This window comes from Mus musculus, chromosome 7 (genome assembly GCF_000001635.26).
Source record: "Mus musculus strain C57BL/6J chromosome 7, GRCm38.p6 C57BL/6J".
Taxonomy (NCBI): Eukaryota; Metazoa; Chordata; class Mammalia; order Rodentia; family Muridae; genus Mus; species Mus musculus.
In genome coordinates, this window is record NC_000073.6 from 96,418,776 (window position 1) to 96,441,438 (window position 22,663).

The 22,663-nt window shown below is 45.6% G+C and overlaps 1 protein-coding gene and 1 pseudogene across 24 annotated transcripts in view; one reads left to right on the forward strand and one right to left on the reverse strand.

The window, feature by feature from the left end:
• The window catches only part of Tenm4 (teneurin transmembrane protein 4), a 739,850-nt gene that overhangs the window by 247,532 nt on the left and 469,655 nt on the right, over positions 1 to 22,663 (forward strand). For 20 of the 24 annotated variants that reach the window (NM_001310762.1, XM_006507806.4, XM_030242547.1 and 17 more), the window contains one exon: positions 17,985 to 18,083. The exons of the other annotated variants lie outside the window; for them this stretch is intronic. Coding sequence is in view for 16 of the 20 variants with exons in the window: in XM_006507806.4 (XP_006507869.1) it covers positions 18,074 to 18,083 (10 nt within the window). In the remaining 4 variants the exon portion in view is untranslated. Of the gene's footprint in view, positions 1 to 17,984; positions 18,084 to 22,663 lie in introns of those variants that run through there. 24 annotated transcript variants of the gene reach the window in all.
• Rps11-ps5 lies at positions 16,757 to 17,244 on the reverse strand (annotated as a pseudogene).

Consider the following 22,663-nt stretch of genomic DNA (forward strand, 5'->3'; position numbering starts at 1 on the left):
CTCAGCCTTTTATACCATCACTTACAGGTTCTGACAAGTCCATGTTCTAGTGTGACTATAACCCTTCTGTATTAGTCAGGGTTCTTTAGAGGAACAGAAGTGATAAAGTGTGTGTGTGTGTGTGTGTGTGTGTGTGTCTGTCTGTCTGTCTTTGAAGGGAATTTATTAGAGTGGTTTACAGGCTGTGGTCCAGCTAGTCCAAGAGTGGCTGTCTACCAATGGAAAATCCAAGAATCCAGTAGTTGTTCAATCCACAAGGTGGGATGTCTCAACTGGTCCTCAGTCAGTATATTCTCGGGGGCTGGAATCCTGAAGAGGTAGGCTCTCCGTCCAGCAAAGGAATGATTTTGCCAGCCAGAGTAAGGACAAGCAGGCAAAGAGCAAAAGCATCCTTCTTCTGTGTCCTTTACATAGTCCATCACCAGAAGGGATGGCCCAGATTAAAGGTGGATCTTCCCACCTCAAAAGATCTGGAGTAAGAGTGGCTCTTCCCACTTCAAATGATTTAATTATGAAAACAGTTCCTCACAGGTGTGCCCAGCTGCTTGGCTGCTCGGGTTTTAGTTAATTCCAGATGTAGTCAGGTTGACACCAAGGACTGCCATCACTGCCCCAAGCCCCTTCCTCTGCTGTCATCTATCCTTTGACACAAGTCTCTCTTGGGTCATTTTTATTGCTTCCTGTGATACAGTTGAGGGTGAACTTTGTAAACATTTCATTGTATCCATTCAGCCAGTCATTCAACCTTCCATTCACCCAAGACATAATTACAGGGTGTGAAGATTTACTACGAGGTAGAGTTCATGACTGATTTGAGATGGATACAAAATTCATTAAGAAGTCCGGTCTCCATGTTGGAGAGCTAGATCACCACAAAAGGCTACAGGTGAAGGGCAGCCAATGAACAGGCCCCATTCTTCCTGGCAGCCTCTTCTCGGGGAGATGGTTTGACATCTAGGGCACTGTGCACTTACAGAGTTTTGCCTAGCACTATATCTTTGGGCAGCTACCAATATTTGGTTGGGAACCCCACCAGTTTCATACTGCAAGAACAGAGACCAAACCAAGAAGTGCCCTTTTCTACAGGCCTAGAGTAGCCCTGTAGACTATGGGAGGGAACACCCAGGGCAGAGATCTTTCCCTTTCTGGTTCCCTGGTCTTATCCAAGCTCCTGAAATCTGCTCTTCAGGTTCTACCCTCCAAGCAGATCAACCGATCAAGCCTCCTTTCTGGCTGACTAACTTTCATCTGATCAACAATTTTATTCTCCCAAGAACTGCTACTCACAGGAGAGCTGAATCTCACTCAGAGAAATCCATCTTTAGACTCTCACTGTGGCCAACACTGTGTGTCTGGAATGCTGGCACTCTTCTCTGGAGCTGGGTCAGTCTGTGTGTGAAGAGACGGTCATATGGGATGCACATGAGCCACCTCTGTCTCCTGTGGCTGCTGAGAGCCAGGAACTTGTAGATCATCAACAGGCCAGCTGTCACCTCCTGATCTTCCAGTCAGCTAGAGGAAATGGGAAAAGCCCTCCAGCTGTCCTTTCTGAAGGCAGATGGTGGCCTTGTATTTGGAGCTCGGGCTCAGGGTGGGAGTCATCTGTCATTTGCAAGGGGTTCTTCATCTGAAGAGTCTACTCCAGCTTACGGCCTGGTCCTATCTTCTCACATGCCACATCAGGGTCTCTCTCCAGCTTCTCTTTGGGGTCCTATTCATGCATTCACTATATCTGATAAGGCAAGTATACAGAAGGTGCCCAATAAGTATGCTTTTTAACTAGCTGCCTCCAAATAGATTGTGACTTTTCTATCTATGAATCTGCAGCCATTTGAAGTTGAGTTCAAATTTGGAAGTAAGATGACTACTTTAGATATGGTGCTATTTTGCTTTGCCCTGATTTTCATTTATTTGGTTAGTAGAAAAGCTGAGCATTTCCCCACATGTTTATCCACTCAACATACTAGTTGTGTAGTTGGCCTCCTGCCCAATTTATTTATTTCCCTCACATTGAACCTTTGCTGAGTGGGTATTAACCTTAATCTACGTTACATCCTACAGGTGCAAGTTTTTCAATCCGATGTCCTTTTTACTTATTTTCTTTATTCTCTGTTGCACAGAATTACGGAGTACAGTTAATTTCCATTCATATTAAGTTGTATCATCAGTGCCGCACAATCTACACTGAATGTTGGAAGTGAGTCTCCTCAGGCAGCACACACTCTTCCTGCCCCAGCAAGCTGGGTGAGCCGAGCAGGTTGAAAAGGGCCACAGAAGTGTTTCCAAAGGCAAACACTTTGTTCCTTATGTCATCGACCCACTGGCTCCTGCACGCACGCGTGTTGCTCTTAGTTAAAAGGCCAGCCACTTGTGTTAACAGCTCTACTTGATCTTGATGGAGCTCCCCCTCTCTCCACCTCCTGAGTACTGTTTTCCTTAATCAAATGTCACAGGATCAGAAAACATGAATGGAGGGTCATTGCGTTGCTGATGAGGACCAAAAGTCCTTTCCGCTTTGGTTGGGCTTCCCTATGAAACATATGCTGTTGTGCTTGGATCCCCAGGTCTTCTCAGCAGCCCTCTGGCACAGGAGTGGAGGGTTATCTTCCTACAGTATCTGGTGTGGAAAATGAGGCTCAAGGGCTTGGCTCTGTTCCCTACCAGTCAGGCAAAGGCCAGACCTTCCCCCTCTGATGTCAGAACTGATGTTTGTTTTGCCTAACAAGTTCCTACTATCTGGACATGGAAGTAAGCAGTGTTTTGGTCCTAAACTCAGCTCTAGAAGGAAAATGATCTCCCAACCGCTAGAAGTTGCTAGATTAAATGTCTGGTGACAGTCTCACCTGGGTGCTCCTGCAGGGAGAGCAAGGTGATGTCCAAAAAAAGAAAGAAAGAAAAAAAGAAAAAAGAAATAAAGAAAGAAGGAAGGAAGGGAGGAAAGAGCAACTGGTGATATCCAGCATGCTGTGGAAAATCTGCAAGAAGTGATTTAACTGGCAGCTTTGCAATCAACTTCTTTTGCTAAACAGGATCTGTTCTTTTCCAGAACTTCATTATCCAGCAGAGGAAACAGGCAAGCCCAGACCACTCTTAAAAAATGTGGGAAATGCATCAGGCGCTCATGCATTCATTCAGCAGATACTAAGAATTATTTGCTATCTAATGTCCCAGTGTAAAATAATATGAATTATTCTTAACCCCGTCTAGCTTCAAATGGATGAGACTCAAACTGTGATTTATTTATTAAGCTCTGTGCAATTATTGTGGGATGACCCCTAATCTAACTTTCTAATGCTAGACTGGCTAATTCCCCAATTGTGCTCCCCAAATACTTGCTGTTAGAATTTTCCTACGTTATTTCTGCTCCAGCAGTCTGGTGACCTGGACGAGAATTTTACTTGGGCACATGCTGCTGGCCCATCATGACTAATAGAGACCTCTTATTTATCCATCTTCTCCTTTGTGTTCTTGTTCTCTCTCTCTCTCTCTCTCTCTCTCTCTCTCTCTCTCTCTCTCTTCCCCTTCCTCTCTCTCTTTCTCTTTCTCTTTCTCTTTCTCTTTCTCTTTCTCTTTCTCTTTCCCCTTCCCTCCCTCCCTCCCTAGCTCCCTCCTTTCTCCATCCCCTTATGGTCTCTACTTGTGAACCCCAGGCTGGTAATTCAAACTCTACCTCATTCTATTCTACCCAGTAATTAATTATAGCCATTTTTTTAACCAATGGTTTTAAATTGAGGAGTAAGGTTTGCATAACAAAGGCGTAGGTGAGAATTTGCTCCTCTTGGCATAACCAGATCCTGGAGTACAGAATTTAGCATAGAAATTCAAGCAGCACCAGACCAACCCCCAACATCCCAGTAAACACAGCAGACCAAAATCAGGAAGCTTGCAGCAGGGAAGGCCAAAAAAATTAATAACCATTGTGGTCCACACACTGGAGCCTTGGGGTGGCAGTCAGAGTCTCAGTCTTAGAGAAGCACCCTCCATGCAGCACAGAGAAACAGGGATTAAGTTCTGCTCTCAAAATGAGGGGTTTTGTGCTATCCTATGACTCTCAATGGGGGCTCAATCCAGGCAGTCAGCAAGAGGATGCATTGCTTGGTGAAGAAAAGAGTAACAGCATAAGAGTGAAGGTCTGAAAGATGTGGGAACTTGATAGCAAGGCTAGAGAAAAGTGTCGAAAAATTCAAGACTCTGTATGGCAGACTGTGAGGGTTTGGTGGCATCCACAAGGACAAGGACACCAGGGCCATATGCTGCCATGACCATGTGCATACCATTGCTGTGAGTCATTATTATGTGAGGGATATTAGCCAGTGGCCTGAGCAAGGGTTCTGACATACTCCTGTAGTAACATTAAGACACATAAGAGCATATGTAAGAGTCAGACACCCCTCCTGATCTTCTAACCTCAAAGAACATCCTAAACGGTGTCCAATAGTGAATGCATTAGTTCCTGCTTTCTTGCTGCTATGAAGCATCCTAGTTAGGGTTAGTATTGCTGTGATAAAACACCATAACCAAAGCAACTTAGGGGAGGAAAGGGTTAATTTAAATCACATTTTCAAATAACAGTTCATCAAAGGCAATGAGGGTGGGAACTCAAACAGGGCAGGAATTGATGCAGAGGTCATAGGAGGAGGATGCTGATTGGCTTGCTCTTTGTGGCTTGCTTAGCCTGCTTTCTTCTAGAAAGATCACCATCTTCACCAGGATCAGGACAACCAGCACATGGGTGGCACTACCCACAATGGCCTGGGTGCTTCCCCATCAGTGACTCATTAAGAAAAGGCCCTACAGGCTTGCCTACAGCCCAATCTTATGGAGGTATTTTTTTCCATTGAGGTTCCTTCCTTTCAGATAACTTTAGCTTGTGTCAAGTTGGCAAGCTATTCAGCACAGACTATAACTTAAGAAAAGAAGGGTTTCTATCAGCTGGAGGGGATTCATTCTCCCATGGTGAGAACAGCATAGGAATACTGAATTCCCTATGGTGTGGCGGCCATACAGTGAGGCATATACAGAAGAATATGATGAAAACTGGTGTTGGTTCATGCTCTTTTTATTCAGTCTAGGACCCCAGCCCACGTAATGGAGTTTATTTCATTGAAGCTGGGTCTTGCCATTTCAGTAATTCGGTCTAGACTCTCTCTCTCTCTCTCTCTCTCTCTCTCTCTCTCTCTCTCTCTCCCCTCCCCCAGACATACCCAGAGGTTTGTTTCTTAAGAGATTCTATACTCCGTCAAGTTGCTAATCAGCATTAACCATTAGGGTGGGAGCACCCTGCAATGACCTTTTCATTGTTCTCCAGGCTATCAAAGAGCATCTGAAGAACTGGCCCAAGCAAGAGGAACTTAAGGACATGTGAGGACTAAATTGAATTAGGCATCATGGCTGGGGATCCAGGAAAAAAAGGAGCATTAGATATAAACCCTGGAAAGCTGAATAAGCTATAGGTGTTAGTTAAAATAATTTCCCTGCTTTGGTTCATCATCTGTAACAAATGCAGCATAGTAATAGGAAGATTCACTATAAGGAATGGGGAATTCTCTGTACTGTCTGCATAGTATTTTTGAAACCTATCACTTCAGAAATTCTTTTTTTTTTTTTAAGATTTATTTATTGTTATATGTAAGTACGCTGTAGCTGTCGTCACACACACCAGAAGAGGGCATCAGATCTCATTACGGATGGTTGTGAGCCACCATGTAGTTGCTGGGATTTGAACTCAGGACCTTCAGAAGAGCAGTCAGTGCTCTTAACCACTGAGCCATCTCTCCAGTCCGACTTCAAAATTCTTATTTTAAACATGTAAAACATGTATTATATTAATAATGTTTGGGTGTGGTTTTTTTTAAGTAAAGGGGGGATATATGTAAAATACACACCCCTCCTTGTTTTTCTTGTTTTTCCTATCGTTGGGAAGAGCTCTTTCTCTTCTGTCTTGTTCTCTCCTCTGTCCATGACTTCAGCTTTACCAGGAGAGACCTGGCGGGTGTCCACCTGGGTGGGCCTGGGAGGGCTGAGCAGGTGGGTAAGGAGTCTGAGCTAGAGAGGAAGTCTGTGTTGGAGTCTCAGCCTTGGTTTCCTCCCTGGGGCTAGTTTCCAGGAAAGTGACTATGCAGTGGTTCATTAACAGCCCTGATGTCCCACACCTGGTGGTCCTTTCACTTCCGCTGGAGGACATGGAGCCCAGACACTTGGATCAGTCAATAAAAAGGCCACCTGTAACCAAGGCTTGAGCAGAGTAGAAAGCAAATGTGTCCCAAGATCCCAGAACCTCTACGAATGGTGGGGAGCTGACCTCTGCTGTGAACCTGCCATGACTTGCTCATCTAGAGAGCTGGCTGGGGTTTTATGCCTTGTTTCTGTTGTTTGGTTGTTTGTTTGTTGATTGGTGTTTTTGGTTTTTTATTTTGTTTTGTTTTGTTTTTCCCTTCCATTCCAGCTGGTATCTATCTGTTTATCCATACTTTAAGAAAATACATTTCAATGCTTCTTTACTAACAAAGGCTGTATTGTCTCTTAGTGGTCATGCCAACATGCCATTTCTGCTCAGTTGTGTCTTTGCTGGACTGTCATTGGTTCCATTAAACTCCAGGCTCCCCTGAACTAAAGCAGGACAGCCTGACCTCCCTCAAGAGTTTGTGTGTCACGATGGAACTTACTGGCATTCAGTGGCTTAATAAATGGTTGGCTTTCCCCATGTTCATTTACCAGAAAGAGTCATATTTAACTCTCTCTCTCTCTCTCTCTCTCTCTCTCTCTCTCTCTCTCTCTCCCACCCCCTTCAGACACACACACACACACACACACACAAACACACGTAAAGACTTGACTGTATGTCTTTACCTTTCTTCCTGCAGAGCTTCCTCCTCATCCCCTGCATGCCTCAGCTACAGCTCATTTCCTCACGGACCTGCCCTCTGGCCAGTCCCATAGTGAGCTCCCCAGCTCAGCCCAAACCCTGACCTTGGTGAACATCAACGCATCCTCACCGAGAGTTCCCAAGCACCACTGCCACCTGCACATTTTCTCGGTACTTTTATCCGCTCAGGCAAGAAAACAGAAACCATGCCAGGTGTTTCAGTCAAGGGAATCTAATCCAGGAAATCCATTGCAGAATTGAGGAAATGGCTAAGAAACAGTCCAGGGATCAGCTGCGGTGGGCAATCCTTCTCACTTCTAGGCTAGAAGGACGGTGAGGCGGGACCAGTCAGCAAAAATCAGGAGGAGCTAGAACCACTTTGCAGAGTGCCTCTCAGGCCCTGAGACGACAGAGGGTATGTGGTTACTGCTAGACATGTTATCTAAGACGAAGCAAAACAGGGAGGAAGCAAGACCCTGGCTGCACAGGGACTTTCATTAGGCAAACCTGTCCAGGATCCAGTGAGCTAGGGGAGACCGAGAAAACCTATTCTCCTTCCAATAGAGCAGGGCAGAGAAGGGCAGTATGGGAAATAAATCAGGAGCCAAAAACCAAGTAGTTACAATGGCTGTTCAGACTTCTCAGCTAGCTGTACCCATTGGCTTTGTCCAGTGCTGAGCTGGACCCCTTCATTCCTGAAAACTGCTCTTTTCTGATTTCTCTGATCGTGACAGCTGCCTTCTGATAAAGGCCTCCTGTTCCTATGCAGTCCCCTGAGATCAGGATTTCCCTTCACGCTGGGGAAGGGGCAATGACCCTCTCACACCACACGCTGGAGTCAATAATTCTGACTCCTGTATGTAGCTGCAGTCCCGACTCCTTTAGAGACGATGGTGCCTCTTTTCTTTCATGGACTCCTTCAGGTATAATGGTTCTATTTGTCCTTACCACCATGGCAGCCTCCAGAGTTAAGCTAGACCTTGAACAATTATCTTTTGATGTACAATATTACACTCATCACTCAGACCCCACTAACCAGGCACAATATGCTGGCAAGAGCCCCGTTCGGGAGCTATTGGGGAAAAACTAGTGAACTGCACCAGGGGCTTCACTTCTTGTCCAGGAAGGGTAATCAGTTCCACCCTTTGAGCTTTGTGAGAGCATTTCCCTCCTCTGCTAACTAAGAGCCCTTACTGCTGGCGCAAGAGCTCTGGACAGTGCTGGATGAGAGAAGGAAGAATCCAAAGACAGAACAGAGGAAGAAACGAAGGCCCTTCAGCTGCTGCAGCCAAGGAAACAGGAAACTTGAGAAAGGCTTTATGCTTGCCTTTTTTGTTTTGCTTCGGAGCATTGCAAGGACCCAGGCACATTATTGTGTTTGGATTGGGGGAAAAAAAGCATAACTTCGCGGAAGAAAATCCTTTCCAATTTTGTTCTGGCTGTTAGGTGGATTAAAGGAAGCTGAGAGAGGAGTGGATTGCACAAGGCAACAGCATCCAGGCAGGGCCCATCCCTCTCCGCCTGGGACGTGCTAGGACAGCATTTGTAGCAGTGGGATTCCCATGGGATTCTGTCTCCATCCCGATAGATTCAGCATCAGGTGGAGTCGTGTGTGTCACTTTTTCTTAACTTTAATATCAATGGTAATTATTAAATATTAATAGCAGTATTGACAATAAAGTGACTTCCCACAATCTCATAGAACGCAAGAACGAGTTGGCTGATCCTGCTGGAGACAAGGAAGTACCGTAGAGTTAGGATGGAGTACTAATCCTGCGGAGTTTGTCCTGTGCTGTGGGCGGCTCCAGTCTGGTTCTCTCGAGCTGTGTGCTCTTTTCTCTATTGCAGACTTACGATATTACCATGATAAAATACGTGATAAAATCAACTTAAGTAGAGTAGGATTAACTTTTTTTTTCCATTTTTTATTAGGTATTTAGCTCATTTACATTTCCAATGCTATACCAAAAGTCCCCCATACCCACCCACCCCCAATCCCCTACCCACCCACTCCCCCTTTTTGGCCCTGGCGTTCCCCTGTACTGGGGCATATAAAGTTTGCGTGTCTAATGGGCCTCTCTTTCCATTGATGGCCGACTAGGCCATCTTTTGATACATATGCAGCTAGAGTCAAGAGCTCCGGGGTACTGGTTAGTTCATAATGTTGTTCCGCCTATAGGGTTGCAGATCCCTTTAGCTCCTTGGCTACTTTCTCTAGCTCCTCCATTGGGAGCCCTGTGATCCATCCATTAGCTGACTGTGAACATCCACTTCTGTGTTTGCTAGGCCCCAGCATAGTCTCACAAGAGACAGCTACATCTGGGTCCTTTCGATAAAATCTTGCTAGTGTATGCAATGGTGTCAGCGTTTGGATGCTGATTATGGGGTGGATCCCTGGATATGGAAGTCTCTACATGGACCATCCTTTCATCTCAGCTCCAAACTTTGTCTCTGTAACTCCTTCCAAGGGTGTTTTGTTCCCACTTCTAAGGAGGGGCATAGTGTCCACACTTCAGTCTTCATTTTTCTTGGTTTCATGTGTTTAGGAAATTGTATTTTATATCTTGGGTATCCTAGGTTTTGGGCTAATATCCACTTATAGGATTAACTTTTGCTCACAGTTAGAGCATATAGTTTGGTGGCTCTCAACCTTCTTAATGATGTAACCCTTTCATACAGTTCCTCACGTTGTGGTGACCCCCAACCATAGAATTACCTTGTTGCTACTTCCTAACTGAAATTTGCTACCTTTATGAGTTGTGGTATAAATATCTAACATGCAGGATATCTGATATATGACCCCAAATGGGTTTCGACCTACAGGTTGAGAACCACTGATAGCAAGCACATCATGGCAAGAAAGGCAGGATGGTGAGAACTTGAGGCGTCTGGCTGTATTATGTCGACTGTCTGGATGCTGACAGAGAGGAACACTGAGGCTCAGGTCACTCTCTCCCTTTACGCAATCTGAAGTTTGAGCCCACGGGACGCTACTGCCCACATTTGGAACGTGTCTTTCTACCTCAATTAACTCAACCCAGACACCCGCTCACAGAGGTCTCCATGGTGATTCTTCATCCTGCCACATTGATATCAAGATTAACTCTTTTATTCATTGTGTGAGTTTCTGAGGGCGGTTGTACCAAACAGTATACAGGAATAGGACAAGCAACAGGAGTTTATTTATTCACAGTCATGGAGGCAAAAAGTCTCAGGTCAAAGTGACAGCAGACCTAGGCTTCCCTGAAGATGCTGTAACGGAGAATAACCTGTTCATGCCTCTCTCCTGACTTCTGGAAATGGCCTGACCTGTGATGACATAAGTCGCATTGTCATAGGCTGTTATCCCGTGCACACATCTGTCTGCCTCTGTGCCAACATTGTCCCCCTTTCTAAGGACACCAGTTTACCCAGATGATATAGTTCTATTTTGATTAGGAATAAAAAGGCCTATTTCCCACTAGGGTTTGAATTATAGTATATCTACTGTAAAGGACACATAGTTGACCTTCTCTCTTTTGGGACCCTGCAATAGCACATCTTCTCAGCCATTACAGACAGACAGACAGACAGACAGACACACACACACACACACACACACAGTTGGATTTGGGCAGCAAACCTATAGGAACTCTTGCAATTCATGGCATGCCATGGCTGACATTGTTAACAAGCCATGCATACATGTCAGAACTACCAGAAAGGAAATAGAATAGAAAAATTGGCTACTATCTCCAGACAAGAAAATGGCAGATGAGATCTAGCCTTCTTTCCACAGCTGGTTTTGCCCACAGAGGCCCTGCATAAAAGCCTCTCCCTCCCTCACAAATGAGGACATCCAGTTAAATATTCATAGAGCTGAGAACTACATATGTATTTAGGAAAATATATATGCACATACATATATATAACAAAATTAAAGAAAATGAGGCCATAAAATAATAAAATAAATTCATAGGGAGATTGCATAAAGCCATCTGCTGCCTTTATTATCCCCACCCTGGGACCCCATGCATTTAAAATATACAAGTGTTCACCCTAAAACTTTCCATCACAGCAATATGATGGAGCATCTGAGTTGGTTGACATTCAAGATTGATGGCAGAGAGGAAGTCAGGTGAGAGAGGAGGCATGTAAGCAAGCGCAGGGCTCTTACCTACACCTGTCCCAAGCAGGACAATACAGAATGGCTCACGTTACTGCCATACCCTTTGGAGAAGGTGTCATTCTGGATTTGAGAGAGAATCTGTCTGTGAATTTATATATTTTTGTGTCTGTTTACTCTCTGATATGAACATTGAATCACCAGCAACTGCAGCTACCATAATAAGAATGATATAATCTGCTTCACTCAGTCTAGAGAGATAGGCTTCAAAGTCAGTACTGCAAGTGAACTCCGGCATGTAGTATGCCTTCTCTTCTTCTGTTGACTTGAAAATTTAATGAACCTGTTTTTTTCCAGAGACAGAGAAAGAGAACTTTTGCTGAGCATTCATCCTGGTGCTGCACTGGGCTAGGCTGACCCACATGCTCAGCAGTGTGTTTACATTTAGTTTGGAGGCGCTGTGCTTCCTCAGTCAGGTTTTGTAGGCTCCCCTACTCTCAATCTAGTCTGATTCTGGGCAAAGAGCTTGGAGAATTGGCGATATTAAGAGGTTATCAAATGGGATGGCATGTGTAATTGGCTTGGATTAGAAACCAAAGCTCCCAGCATAGCAAAAAGGTGGGAAATTGTGAGCTAATGATTTAGACAGTAACCAGCTGGTTTCCTGGACTATCGCTTGTGTTCTGGAAGGTCTACATCAAAACAGACTGGTGCTAGGAAAGCTCATAAGGGCTGAAGATTGTGCAGCTTGCTTGGGTCTCAGAAATCAGGCATCTAATATGGAAGGAGGATGCACAGATAAGCTTGGAATCCAGAAATGGTGGCCATCGCAGAGGAGCATCCAGAGCTGCAGGAAAGAAAGATGAAACGTTAAACAAGTGCAGGGCTCTGGTCATGCAGGTGAGGCCATAACTGTGAACATCTCAGTGGGGCTGCAGAACTTGCTTCCTCCCCACGCCCATTTCTTCAGCTGGGGAGAAGCTCAGTCACTTTAAGTCTCTGCCATGATCTAATACCCAGCAGAAGCGACTCCAGGAAGGAAGCGCGCTTGTCCGGCTTACAGTTTGAGGGAACAGTCTCCCAGAGCTAGGAAGGCCTGGGGGCAGGAGCCTGAGGGCAGCTGGTCACATCGCATCTGCTGTCAGGAAGGGGAGAGAGACAGGACAGATGCTCAGCTTGCTCTCTCCCTTGCATTCACTCTGTCACTCTAGACTGAACTAATTCATGTGGGTAGTATGAATTAGTTCAGTCTAGAAAATCCCTCACAGGTGTGTCCAAGGAACTGTATCCTAGCTCCTGCTAGATCCTGCCAGATTTAATTAATATTCACCACTACATCATCCTTGCTAAGGAGCTAGCAATGCCCAGAATGTCGTGTATTAAAAGACAAAAAGAGCACCTTACTGCCTGAGGCAGGAGGATTGTCATGAGTTTGAGGCCAGCCTAAGCTATACAATGAGTCTTTTTCTAAAAATAAATAAATAGATAAATAGACAGATAGGTAAACCAGAGGAGCTATTGTGCTGCCTATTGTTAGTCTGTGGCACTCATTATTTTCGCCTCCATTTAATGAGGATGCATAAGAAGCTAGGAGATTGGCTTCAGGCAAGGGAGCTGGTGTTGCTCCAGGAGGGCTCAGGGATGAGCTCACTGTTCAGGGAGGACTGCCTGGAGGACTCCCCAGGGAGGATTGCCTGGAGGACTCCCCATGCACTTGGAGCATCTGTTAAACGTAATGTCACTGTGACAAAATACCCAAGAAAGTCAAGGAAAGTCAAAGAAAGTCGACTCATTTTGTCTCATAGTTCAGAAGTTTCAGACCAATGACAGGTGGAGCCAATGCTTTGGGCCAAAATAGTGAGCTAGTGCATCCATGAGCAAGGACAGACTGGTGCCCTTGTAGATTCTGTCTCCCACTTGTGTCTCAGTGTGCACAACAGACCTTTCTTGGTCTTTCAGAGTCCACTGCTTCAGTGATCACAGCTTTGGCTGTGAGAGGAGAGTGCACACTCTTTGACTGTGAGGACACTGCTCCCCTTCCCCTACGGTGTGACTAAGGACAATGGCTGTCATTTGGGACCAAGGAACAGTTTATCGTTTTGGTCTGTGGTCCTTTAGGGGAGAGACTAACAGGAGCCAAGTGTTCTCTGTCAGGATGGCCCTTGAGGTGAAGGAGCCACAAACATCCTGGGGCATGCAGAATTGGACACATGAACAGAAGCTGGGGTGTTAAGTGGACACATTGTGTACAGAGTCAGAACATGCTTCCCAGCACACTTGCAAAAGAACAAACAGGGTTGGGAGCATGTCGCCACGGCTAGCTAGCTGAGGATTTGGGGGAAAGCAACCTAGAGCCCCCACAGCCTCCCTCCTTCACCAGCAAGTCAGAGAGGATAATGCTTGCTTCCTGCAGCTACTTAGAAGACTCACAGAGATCCAAATGCCTAACAGTCAGCCAAATGCCTAGCAGATAGCCAGGAGCTTCCTCTCCTAACTGCCTCCTCTTCAGACTCTTCACCTGTCTGTAGCATATCTCCAATAAAATCACATCTCTTCTCAAAAGCCCTCCTGGCCTCCTATTGCTAAGCAGTGCTTGCACATATGACTTAGTCCTCGGGATCCTGCCTGTTGAAGCTCTCATATCCTGTGTTATGTCTGCCACCCGGTATATAGCCACACTGAGGGATGAGTGTATGTGTTTGCCCTTTCCTCTCTTCCCGTACTTTTACTCCCTTGCTTGGAGAACCCTGTTCTCTCTCTATGCTGTAGCCTACCCCGGGTAAGACTGAATTCAAGTACTCTATTAAATTCCACCTACCCCATCCCACCCCCCAGTTTGTCAGCCAAGGAGATCCTCTGATTCCTGTCTTCACTTACGGTTTTTCTGTATCTCTTATGAAACTTCTGGGAAATCAATTTTTTTGTGGTCAAACCTTGTTTTTATTGCCTATGAAGTTTCTAGAGTCAGGATTTTGTCCTCAGATAATCCACCCAGCATCAGGCTCATCAAATGAATGAATGAATGAATGAATGATGAATGAGTGGCATCCATTCCTAACTAGACCTTCCTTCAATGGAAGGCTATCACTTTTTCAGCCATTTATACATGCTGGTTGTTTTCTGTCAGCTTGCCACAAACGTAGACATATTTAGGAAGAGAGACTCTTCATTGAGACAAGGCCTCCATAAGATTGGCCCATAGGCAATTTTGTGGGGTGTAGTTTGGGTTATTAATGATATAGGAGGGCACAGATCACTGAGGGCAGTTTCACCCCTGGGAAGGTGGCTCCTGGATTGTTTATGGAAGCAAGATGAGAATACCATGAGGAGAAACCCAGTAAGTAGCGCTCACCCATAGACTCTGCCTTTCTCCCTGCCTTCAGGTTCTGCTCTGACATTCTTCATGACAGACTATATTCTGTAAGCTGAAATAAACCCTTTCCTCTCCAAGTTACTTTTAGTTATGGTGTTTATCACAACAATAGAAAGCAAGCTAGCATTGAACAAGCATGAATGTTTTGGTTTCATGAACAGTCATTGTGATGTGGACTAAAAACTGAGAATGCAATAACAAAAGAGGTTGCTCTCAGTGGGGCCTTAGCCATGGTGAAGGCAGGAAAGGCATGGAAAGGGCAGTCCTGCAGCTTCTTCCAGTTGTGAAGCCAAGGCACAAAGCTTTGGCCTGCAGCCTTTGTGGGCTTAGTGGAATCTTATAATCTGACAAGTGTTCCATCACATATCATCTGCCCACATCAGTGAATGTGACCAGTATTCCAACAGGATCCTTAGGAACAAACCCAACAGATCTAGATCGTAAAAGCCACAAGTCATTTGGGATAGGTCCTGACACAGACACCAGGCATGCTTTACCTTGCCCATGAGCTGAGCAGAACAAGTTAAGTTGCTGATCTCTTAGAAGCCTCAGGGGATGATATTCTCATGAACAAGATCTTGTAAATCGGAATTGAGTCCTTGTTGGTTAGTTTTGGTCAACCTAACAGGTTAGAGTCACCCAGGAAAATGGAACCTCAGTTGAAGAATTGCCTCCATCAGATTGGCTTATGAACATATTTGTGAAGCAATTTCTACACTAGTGATTGGTAGGTGGGCATATCCTACTGTAAGCAGTGCTACCCCTGGGCTGTATCAGAAATCAGGGTGAGCAAGCTTCTATGGCTTATGCTTCAGTTCCTGCTTCCAAGTTCCTGGCCTGAGTTCGTGTCTTGGTTTCCTTCAGTATTGGATTGTAAGCTATTAGATGAAATAAACATTTTCCTCCCCAAGTTGTCTTGATCATAGTGGTTGTCACAGAAAGTGAGAGCAAAGGATAAAGTCCCAGAGCCATTTGAGAGGCATAGAATGAGAGTCATATCGTAACTTAGTATATCAGCTTTATCTCTGTGTGTGTGTGTGTGTGTGTGTGTGTGTGTGTGTGTGTATGTGTGTGTGTGTGTGTGTGTGTGTATGTGTGTGTGTGTGTGTGTGTATGTGTGTGTGTGTGTGTGTGTGTGTGTGTGTGTGTGTGTGTGTTCAAGTGTTCCTTGTCATAGTGTTCTTATGTGTGCAGGTGCACAGATGCACATGTGTGTAAAGGTCAGAGGTCAGTCTCGGTTGTTGCTCCTCAGCTGCTTTCCAGTTTTTGTTTGAGTCACAGTTGCTCATTGGTCTGGAACTTCTCACCAAGTTGGTTAGGCCAGCCAGTTTCCAGGGGTTGGCCTGCCTCTGTCCCCCTATTCATTGCTGCTAGGATCACAGATGCACGATGCCAGACTTGTGTGTATGTGTGTGTGTGTGTGCGTGTATAAGTAGGTAGATAGGCAGGAAGACAAGGAAAGAGGGTGGGAGGAAGGTAGACAGACAGATAGATTTTAGAGATCCAAACTTAGTCCTTCAAGTAGTTGGGCAAATGCTTTAAGGACTGGGCCATCTCCTCAGCCCTCTAATTTGGTTTAGAAGAAGTTTTTTGTTGTTGTTGTTGTTTTGTTTTGTTTTGTTTTCTTTTCTTTTTCTTTTTTTTTCTTTTTTCTTTTTTTTTTTTTTTTAGTTTTTCTTCCAGATTTATTTTCATTATTCTGTAGCAGGTCATGAGGTCAGTAGATCTTGGCCCTGGAGAGGATGGGAGTCCCTGCACTTGGGCAGAGCCTGGAAATGTGCCTGCCTGATAGCTACTCTTTCCTTAGAATAATTAGAATTTACAGTAGAGAAACATCTGAGACACAGGGAGAGTTGGCAAATTTTCACACTTACAAGATTTTTGTTTTTAATGGGAATTACCAGTAATTCCTCACCTTATAAGAGACAATAATGACTTCTTAGCAGGGTTCCAAGGTATATTTGGCAAATATGTATTCAGGGAACTTCTCAAATAATGGCTTGGGAACAAAACTCAGATAAATTAAGTGTCTTGACACCCAGCTCTTTGCCTGAAAGCTCTTTCTGCAGAGGGTGCTCCAGAGTGTCTGTTATAGTGCATGGACCTGCAGTTCTCCAGGGTCTGTGCTCAGATTCCAATTCCTTTTGCTGAAATCACCCAAGGCAAATGACTTAAAACATTACAGCCCCTCCCTTCTTTATCAGTGGGGTGTAATTCCTTGCACTCATTTGACAATTTATTGTGTAAGGATAACAGTGGGTGCTGATGAGTCAAATTCATAGGCTTTGAATTCTAGGACAAGAAAAAATTTCTCATGACACCCAGATCAGAGACCTACCTACCTTCCTTCCTTCCTCCCTCCCTCCCTCCCTCCCCCCCCCATTCGAAAATAACTTTATTTGGTCTAGGGTGTTGGCCAGAGTCCCCTTAGAACTTCTGAAACTGCTTCTTGGTGCCAGCAGCCTTGGTGACCTTGAGCATATTGACTTGAACATTCTTGCTCAGGGGCCTGCACTCTCTAACAGTGACAATGTCTCCAATCTGTACATCCATGAAACGGAGACAGGTGCACAGACATGTCCTTGTGACACTTCTCAAAATAATTGTATTTTCAAATGTAATGGAGATAGTCCCGGCAGATGACAATGGTCCTCTGCATCTTCATCTTTGTCATAACACCAGACAGAATCCGACCTCAGATGGAGACATTACCAGTGAAAGGGCATTTCTTGTCTAGGGAGGTGCCCTCGATGGCCTCTTTGGGCGTCTTGAAGCCTAGACCAACGTTTTGTAGTACTGAGGGAGGTTTTCATTGCTGGTTTCTACCAGCAAAACACACTTCTTATTTTGAAAAATTGTAGGCTGCTTTTGGTAAGCACATACCATCTGAATGTCTGCCATCTTCCCAGCAGCCTGAGAAAAGGAGAGGTAGGCCCACCCCCGGCTTCCTTATTCACCACATGAGGTCAATGATCTAACTGAGGCTGAGAAAGGGAATGTGATTTTACAGAGGGCCAGATCAGATTTCTTCATGGGAGAACCCAGGCCCAAGTGACTCTGTAGTCTACACGGTACATCCCACAGAAGTAGGTCTGTTTCCTAAGCCAAGTGCTGAGGCTCCAAGAGCCAAGGTGCTTCACGTATTTTCCCGGCAGGCCACTGATACTGTCACAAGACTAGTGCCTTTGGGCTTCAGCCCCACACTGTGTGCCTTCCAGCTCATCACAGAGCACAGGATCCTCTCTATCCATCAAACAGTTGCTCTTGTGCTTCAAGCCTTACACTGGGCACATGTGTTGCAGAGACCAGCAATATAGCCTCTGCCTTGGAGAGCTTGGGTCTACAAGAAAACATACCTGCAGGTAATGACTGACTGTAAGACAAGGTGATGACACTCATAGCAAGATAAATGCAGCATAGGACAAGGCTCTCCCAAGATCCACGGGAAGCAATGGAGATGACATGTTTATTCAAGGTCTTCAGGGTTAGAACCCCAACTTGCTTCACTTCATGGCCATGGGACTAGGATCAAACCCCATGTCCCAACTAAAATACATTTGCAAAAGGGTTCTGGGGACAAGTCTGAGAGAAAGTATTAGGGACCAATCATGCTTAATCCCTCTTCTTCTCTTCCTCAACAGAACCCATACCACCCTGTTCTCTGGGATCCGATGGCCTTGGAGAGGGGGCTGCAGGGCCCGAGGACACCAACTCTTCCCAGAGCGCTGGCATGGAGCCAGGTCAGTCCCTGTCACCTCCAATCATCACCTATAAGCCTGGGGCCTAGTGAGAAACACAATGTAGAATCTGGAAATGCGTATACTTCTCAGGCTGTGTAGGAAGTGCAGGAGATCAAGTGACCGTGGCAGTGAACCTAATAAGAGGACAAGGGAGGCTGCTAAGAGATGTAGCAACTACTGCATTTACCTGGGGAACAGATGGTAGAATCGTTGTTAGGCTGAGGTGCCTGGCCCCTTCCTCATGTGTCACACACTGCAAGCCTGATGAAGAGGGAGGGGTAGGTGGGGTTGGGCATCCAACAGGAATGATGGTGGTGCTGGCAGCAAGTAGGTACTATCCAGGCCTGATCAGGACAACAACGGGTGTGGTAGATCGGAGCTTGCTTTTGCACCCAGGAGACCAGGGTGTATGTCCTGGAGCTAGTGGCGATGCCAGAGTCATAGTTGAGCCTGGGAAGAGAGCAGTAGTGGGAGACTGTCAGAAGGGGTCCAAGAAGGCTCCCCGGAAGGCTTTCTTCATACTGCCGTGCAACTTCACAATATGAAGTGGGTAGGAAATGCAGCCGAGTTGGGATAAGGCAGGGCTGAGTAGAGAAAGTGCCAAGATGTTTCAAGCTGGAGGAGTGTGGCCCGGAGTAGGACAGCATCAAACATGGAGGCAGAGCCCAATGAAGGAGGCTGCAGAGGCAGGAGGGGAGTAAGCTCTTCATTAGAGATACACTGCATGGCACTTGTATCAAGTTCTGATTCTTATTCTTCAAGCAGTCCCATAAGGTGACATATGGGCTCTATTGGATTCCATACTGCTGGAATCATGAATCAAGTCCAGAATCCCAGCAGATAAACAGACTGAGTTTTTACTCACAATAAAGGCTTATGTAGTCTGGTAGAGAGCCCTGCACACCTCCTGGAACAAATGGCTACCTTGGTAACCGCTGCAGTACTTAGAGCTGGAAGGTGTTGCCCATTAAGTACTCAGGTCAGAAGTGACGCACCCAGCCTCCTAGATCACAGTCTCTTCCTGACATCTAGGGTTCTGTGCTATATGGGAAGCAGATAATGAACGAATCCTAATCACACTGGCTGGATTAGATAACTACTTCCACCTTACAGACCAGCAATTGGGAGACTCAGAGGCATTCGCTGTACTGCCATGGGGCTCCCAAAAACAAACTGCTGGGGTTTGGATGCTGCATAACCTTTGCCTGAAACATTCATGTAGCCATTCAACAAAGACATATGGAGTAGTCACCATGGCCCAGGGAATGACTAAACTGGAGGTGGCTGAAGCATATGTAACTGCACAAGATAGCAAGTCCTCTGCCTTGATAGAAGGTTCTCTAGGAGGCTCTGAAAGTTTTAACTTTTGCCTAGAAGGACAGTGAAAATGAGACTACACGTATAGAATCCTGATTCACACATCTCACTTAACTCACCTTACCCAGGAGCCAGTTTTCATGGCCCCATTATTAAGATAAGTAAACTGAGTGTCCCACCCAGGTAAAAGGGGACACATCAGCTCCTTATCCCCATCAATAATGACTTGAGTTCCAGTATAACAGGAGCTGAATTTCTCTGACTCCACCTAAACCCTAGAAATGTGGTCCCACGGTCTTCCTAGAAGTCTTCTCCAGTTAGGCCTTTCCTTCCCTGCTTCCTCCATATGCCCAAGATAGCATGTTGCACCGTGCAGACACTGACTTAGGTCTGACAGAGGGAGACTGAATTGCTCATCCGCATTATGATGCCACCCACAGAGTTGGGCCTGGAACAAGGCTTGTTGAGCTCATCTAGATGAAGGGAAGGAAGGAATATATGGTCGAAAGCTCTGTATCTGGCAGCAGGGGGTCACACATAAACCTGGACATCCGAGAGCTTGGTACAGGAACACTCCCCCTGGCCTTTCCAGCTCCGTCATCCACCACCCCAGCCCCGCACTCTATGCTGTATTTACATTGTCAGATCATTTCTGCCCTTCCCTCATGCCTGTGATCACCTCTGGTAGACTTCTTTCCTTTCTGTGTTCAGAACAGAGGCGCCTGTCACAGCACTCTCCGCTCCTATCACTTGCCTGACAAAACCTCCTGTGACTGTCTACCTCATGCAGATCAAAAAGAAAAGAAAAAAAAAACCCCAACAACAAAACCAAAAATACCACCAACAAAAACCTTTCTACAGGCCCTCCTTCCACCTTGGGTTCTATTTGAACCCAGGTCCATCTCTAGGCTCCAGGCTCCCATGCCACTCACTTCTTCCAAGTTCCCTGAAGCACAGACTGCTCCTGCTTTGGAGCACTGAACATGGGCCTTCCCCTAACCTTGAGAAAACACATCTGGACCAGGGAACAAAAAGAAGTGAAAGGCATTGTACCTGTGAGCTGGCCCATGAGGGTGAGACGCCTTTAGCTGAAGCACACTAGCTGCCTTGATGGCTGTAAAGCCAGGGAGTTGATGAGGGATGTAGAAGGGCAAAGCCTTCCCTACCCTATCACCTAAGGGAAAGGCCACTCCTCCCAGGACAGTTCGTTCTTCTAGGGAAACATTTATCTCCACCTGGTATATTACTTTCTGTTAAGTTTATTTATTTTCAGATGTCTCCCAATTAGCATCTAATCTCCAGGAGAGCAGGTACTTCCTTCTTTATAGTTTTTGAAATGCCTTCATGCAAAGAAGGATGCAGTAAAGACAGAGTGAATGAATGAATGAGTGAGTGAGTGAGTGAATGATGCAGTAAGGACAGAGTAAATGAATAAATGAATGAGTGAATGGTGCTATAAAGACAGAATGACTGAATGAACAAATGAATGAATGAGTGAATAGTGTAGTGAAGACAGAATGAGTGGATGAATAAATGAATGGTTGAGTGGTCAGTAAAGACAGTGAGGGAATGAATGAATGAGTGAGTGAAATGGTGCTGTAAAGATAGGGTGAGTGAATGAATGAATGAGTGAATGGTGCAATGAAGACAGTGAGTAAACTAATGAATGAATAAGTGAATGGTTCAGTAAAGGCACACATAGTGAATGAATGAATAAGTGAGTGAGTGAATGATGCAGCAAAGACAATGAGTGAATGAATGAATGATGCAGTAAAGACGGAGTGAGTGAATGAATGAACAAACAAGTGATTGGTCAACAGTTTCTACAGTTGCTCACTTCCCAACAGGACAGTCCCAACAGGATTTGACCAATTCTGAGGCCTCAAGCCAAGATACCTCCATCTTCTCTCCTCCATCCTTCTCTCTGCCAGTCCAAGAGGCTGAACTCCCTGCACATCACATAAGTATTGTCCCATCCATCCTCAGGTCCTGGACTTTGAGCCTGCCATACTGGGAGGACCTGGTTACTGCTTGTTGGCCTCATCAGGGCAGAGAGGAACTTTCTCTGCAGCTTCAGCCCAGAGCCTCTTGGTTTCTCCTTTTCAAGTTCCCTTTGCCTGGAGTCAAGCACTGGGGAGCCCCTGGCTATCAGCTAGGCCCCCTCCTGCTTACCACCTGTCTCAGAGCTCAGGAAGAGGAGGCAAATGGGACACTAATGAAATTCAGAGTGAAACTAAATCTGGAGGTGTTGCAAACTGCATGGAGGAGGGAGACAGGATTTAAAAGGATCTGTCTGGGGAGCCAAGGTTGTAAACAGCCAGGATCAGTTTCATACAGACCCATCTTGGACAGTGCATGCAGTGTGACCCAGCTCAAGCTCTTGATCCCTAGGGGTGTCACTTTGCAATCTTTAAATTAGAGACCTGTTAATTGATGGACTGACTCATTCAAGCCTTCTCACTCCAATGACAAAAAGAGTTTGAGTGGATTCACAGTTTAAAGTCAATTAATCCAATAATCAAGACAAAAGCATTTAATAAAGGCAGAACATTAGGACAAAGAGAAGGGGAAGAAAGACCAGAAAGGGATGTGTAGGAGATGAGCTGCAAGCTGTTATCTTGAGGGTGGCAATGACCATGTGACAGGTAGCTTAGGCCTTGAACCTAATGAGCTTTGGGAATGAGACGCTCAGTGGTAGAGTTAGGGCCTTTTCAGATCCGCTGTTGACTCATTCAGTTACGGGTCTTCACTACTTCACACCAGGGGTAGCCCAGGCTGTGCTCTCTGCGGATCTCATTAAACTCTTTAAAAGTTCTGCAGGGTGGTCTCTGTAGCCACCAGGGGAACTGGAATCAGAGGCACAGAGTTGCTTATGCTGCCCAGCCTTTCTTCTACCAAAGCTTCCATCTCCTACCTCCTTAAGCCCGGGGAAGAGGATACATTTGGGGGGAGGGGAAGGCTGCTGTGCCACTAAAGGCTTTCACAGGAAGGTGAGGAAACCACGAGGAGGGTAAGAAATCCCATCCTCACGAGGCAAGCTTCCTCATCTCAGGACATTGTTTTATTCAATGTTCCCAAAGTCCGCAGAGGGGTTTTTGTTTAAGCCAATTGTACGTGTTGAGATGCTGTTTGTTTATTTGTCATATTAGTAATTAACAATTTAAAATATTAAACTGGTATGCATAACTTAACATGAAATACCAAGCTGTAATGTCAGCATCAATAGCACATTTCTATAAAAACTGATTCCCCCCCCCCCCCCC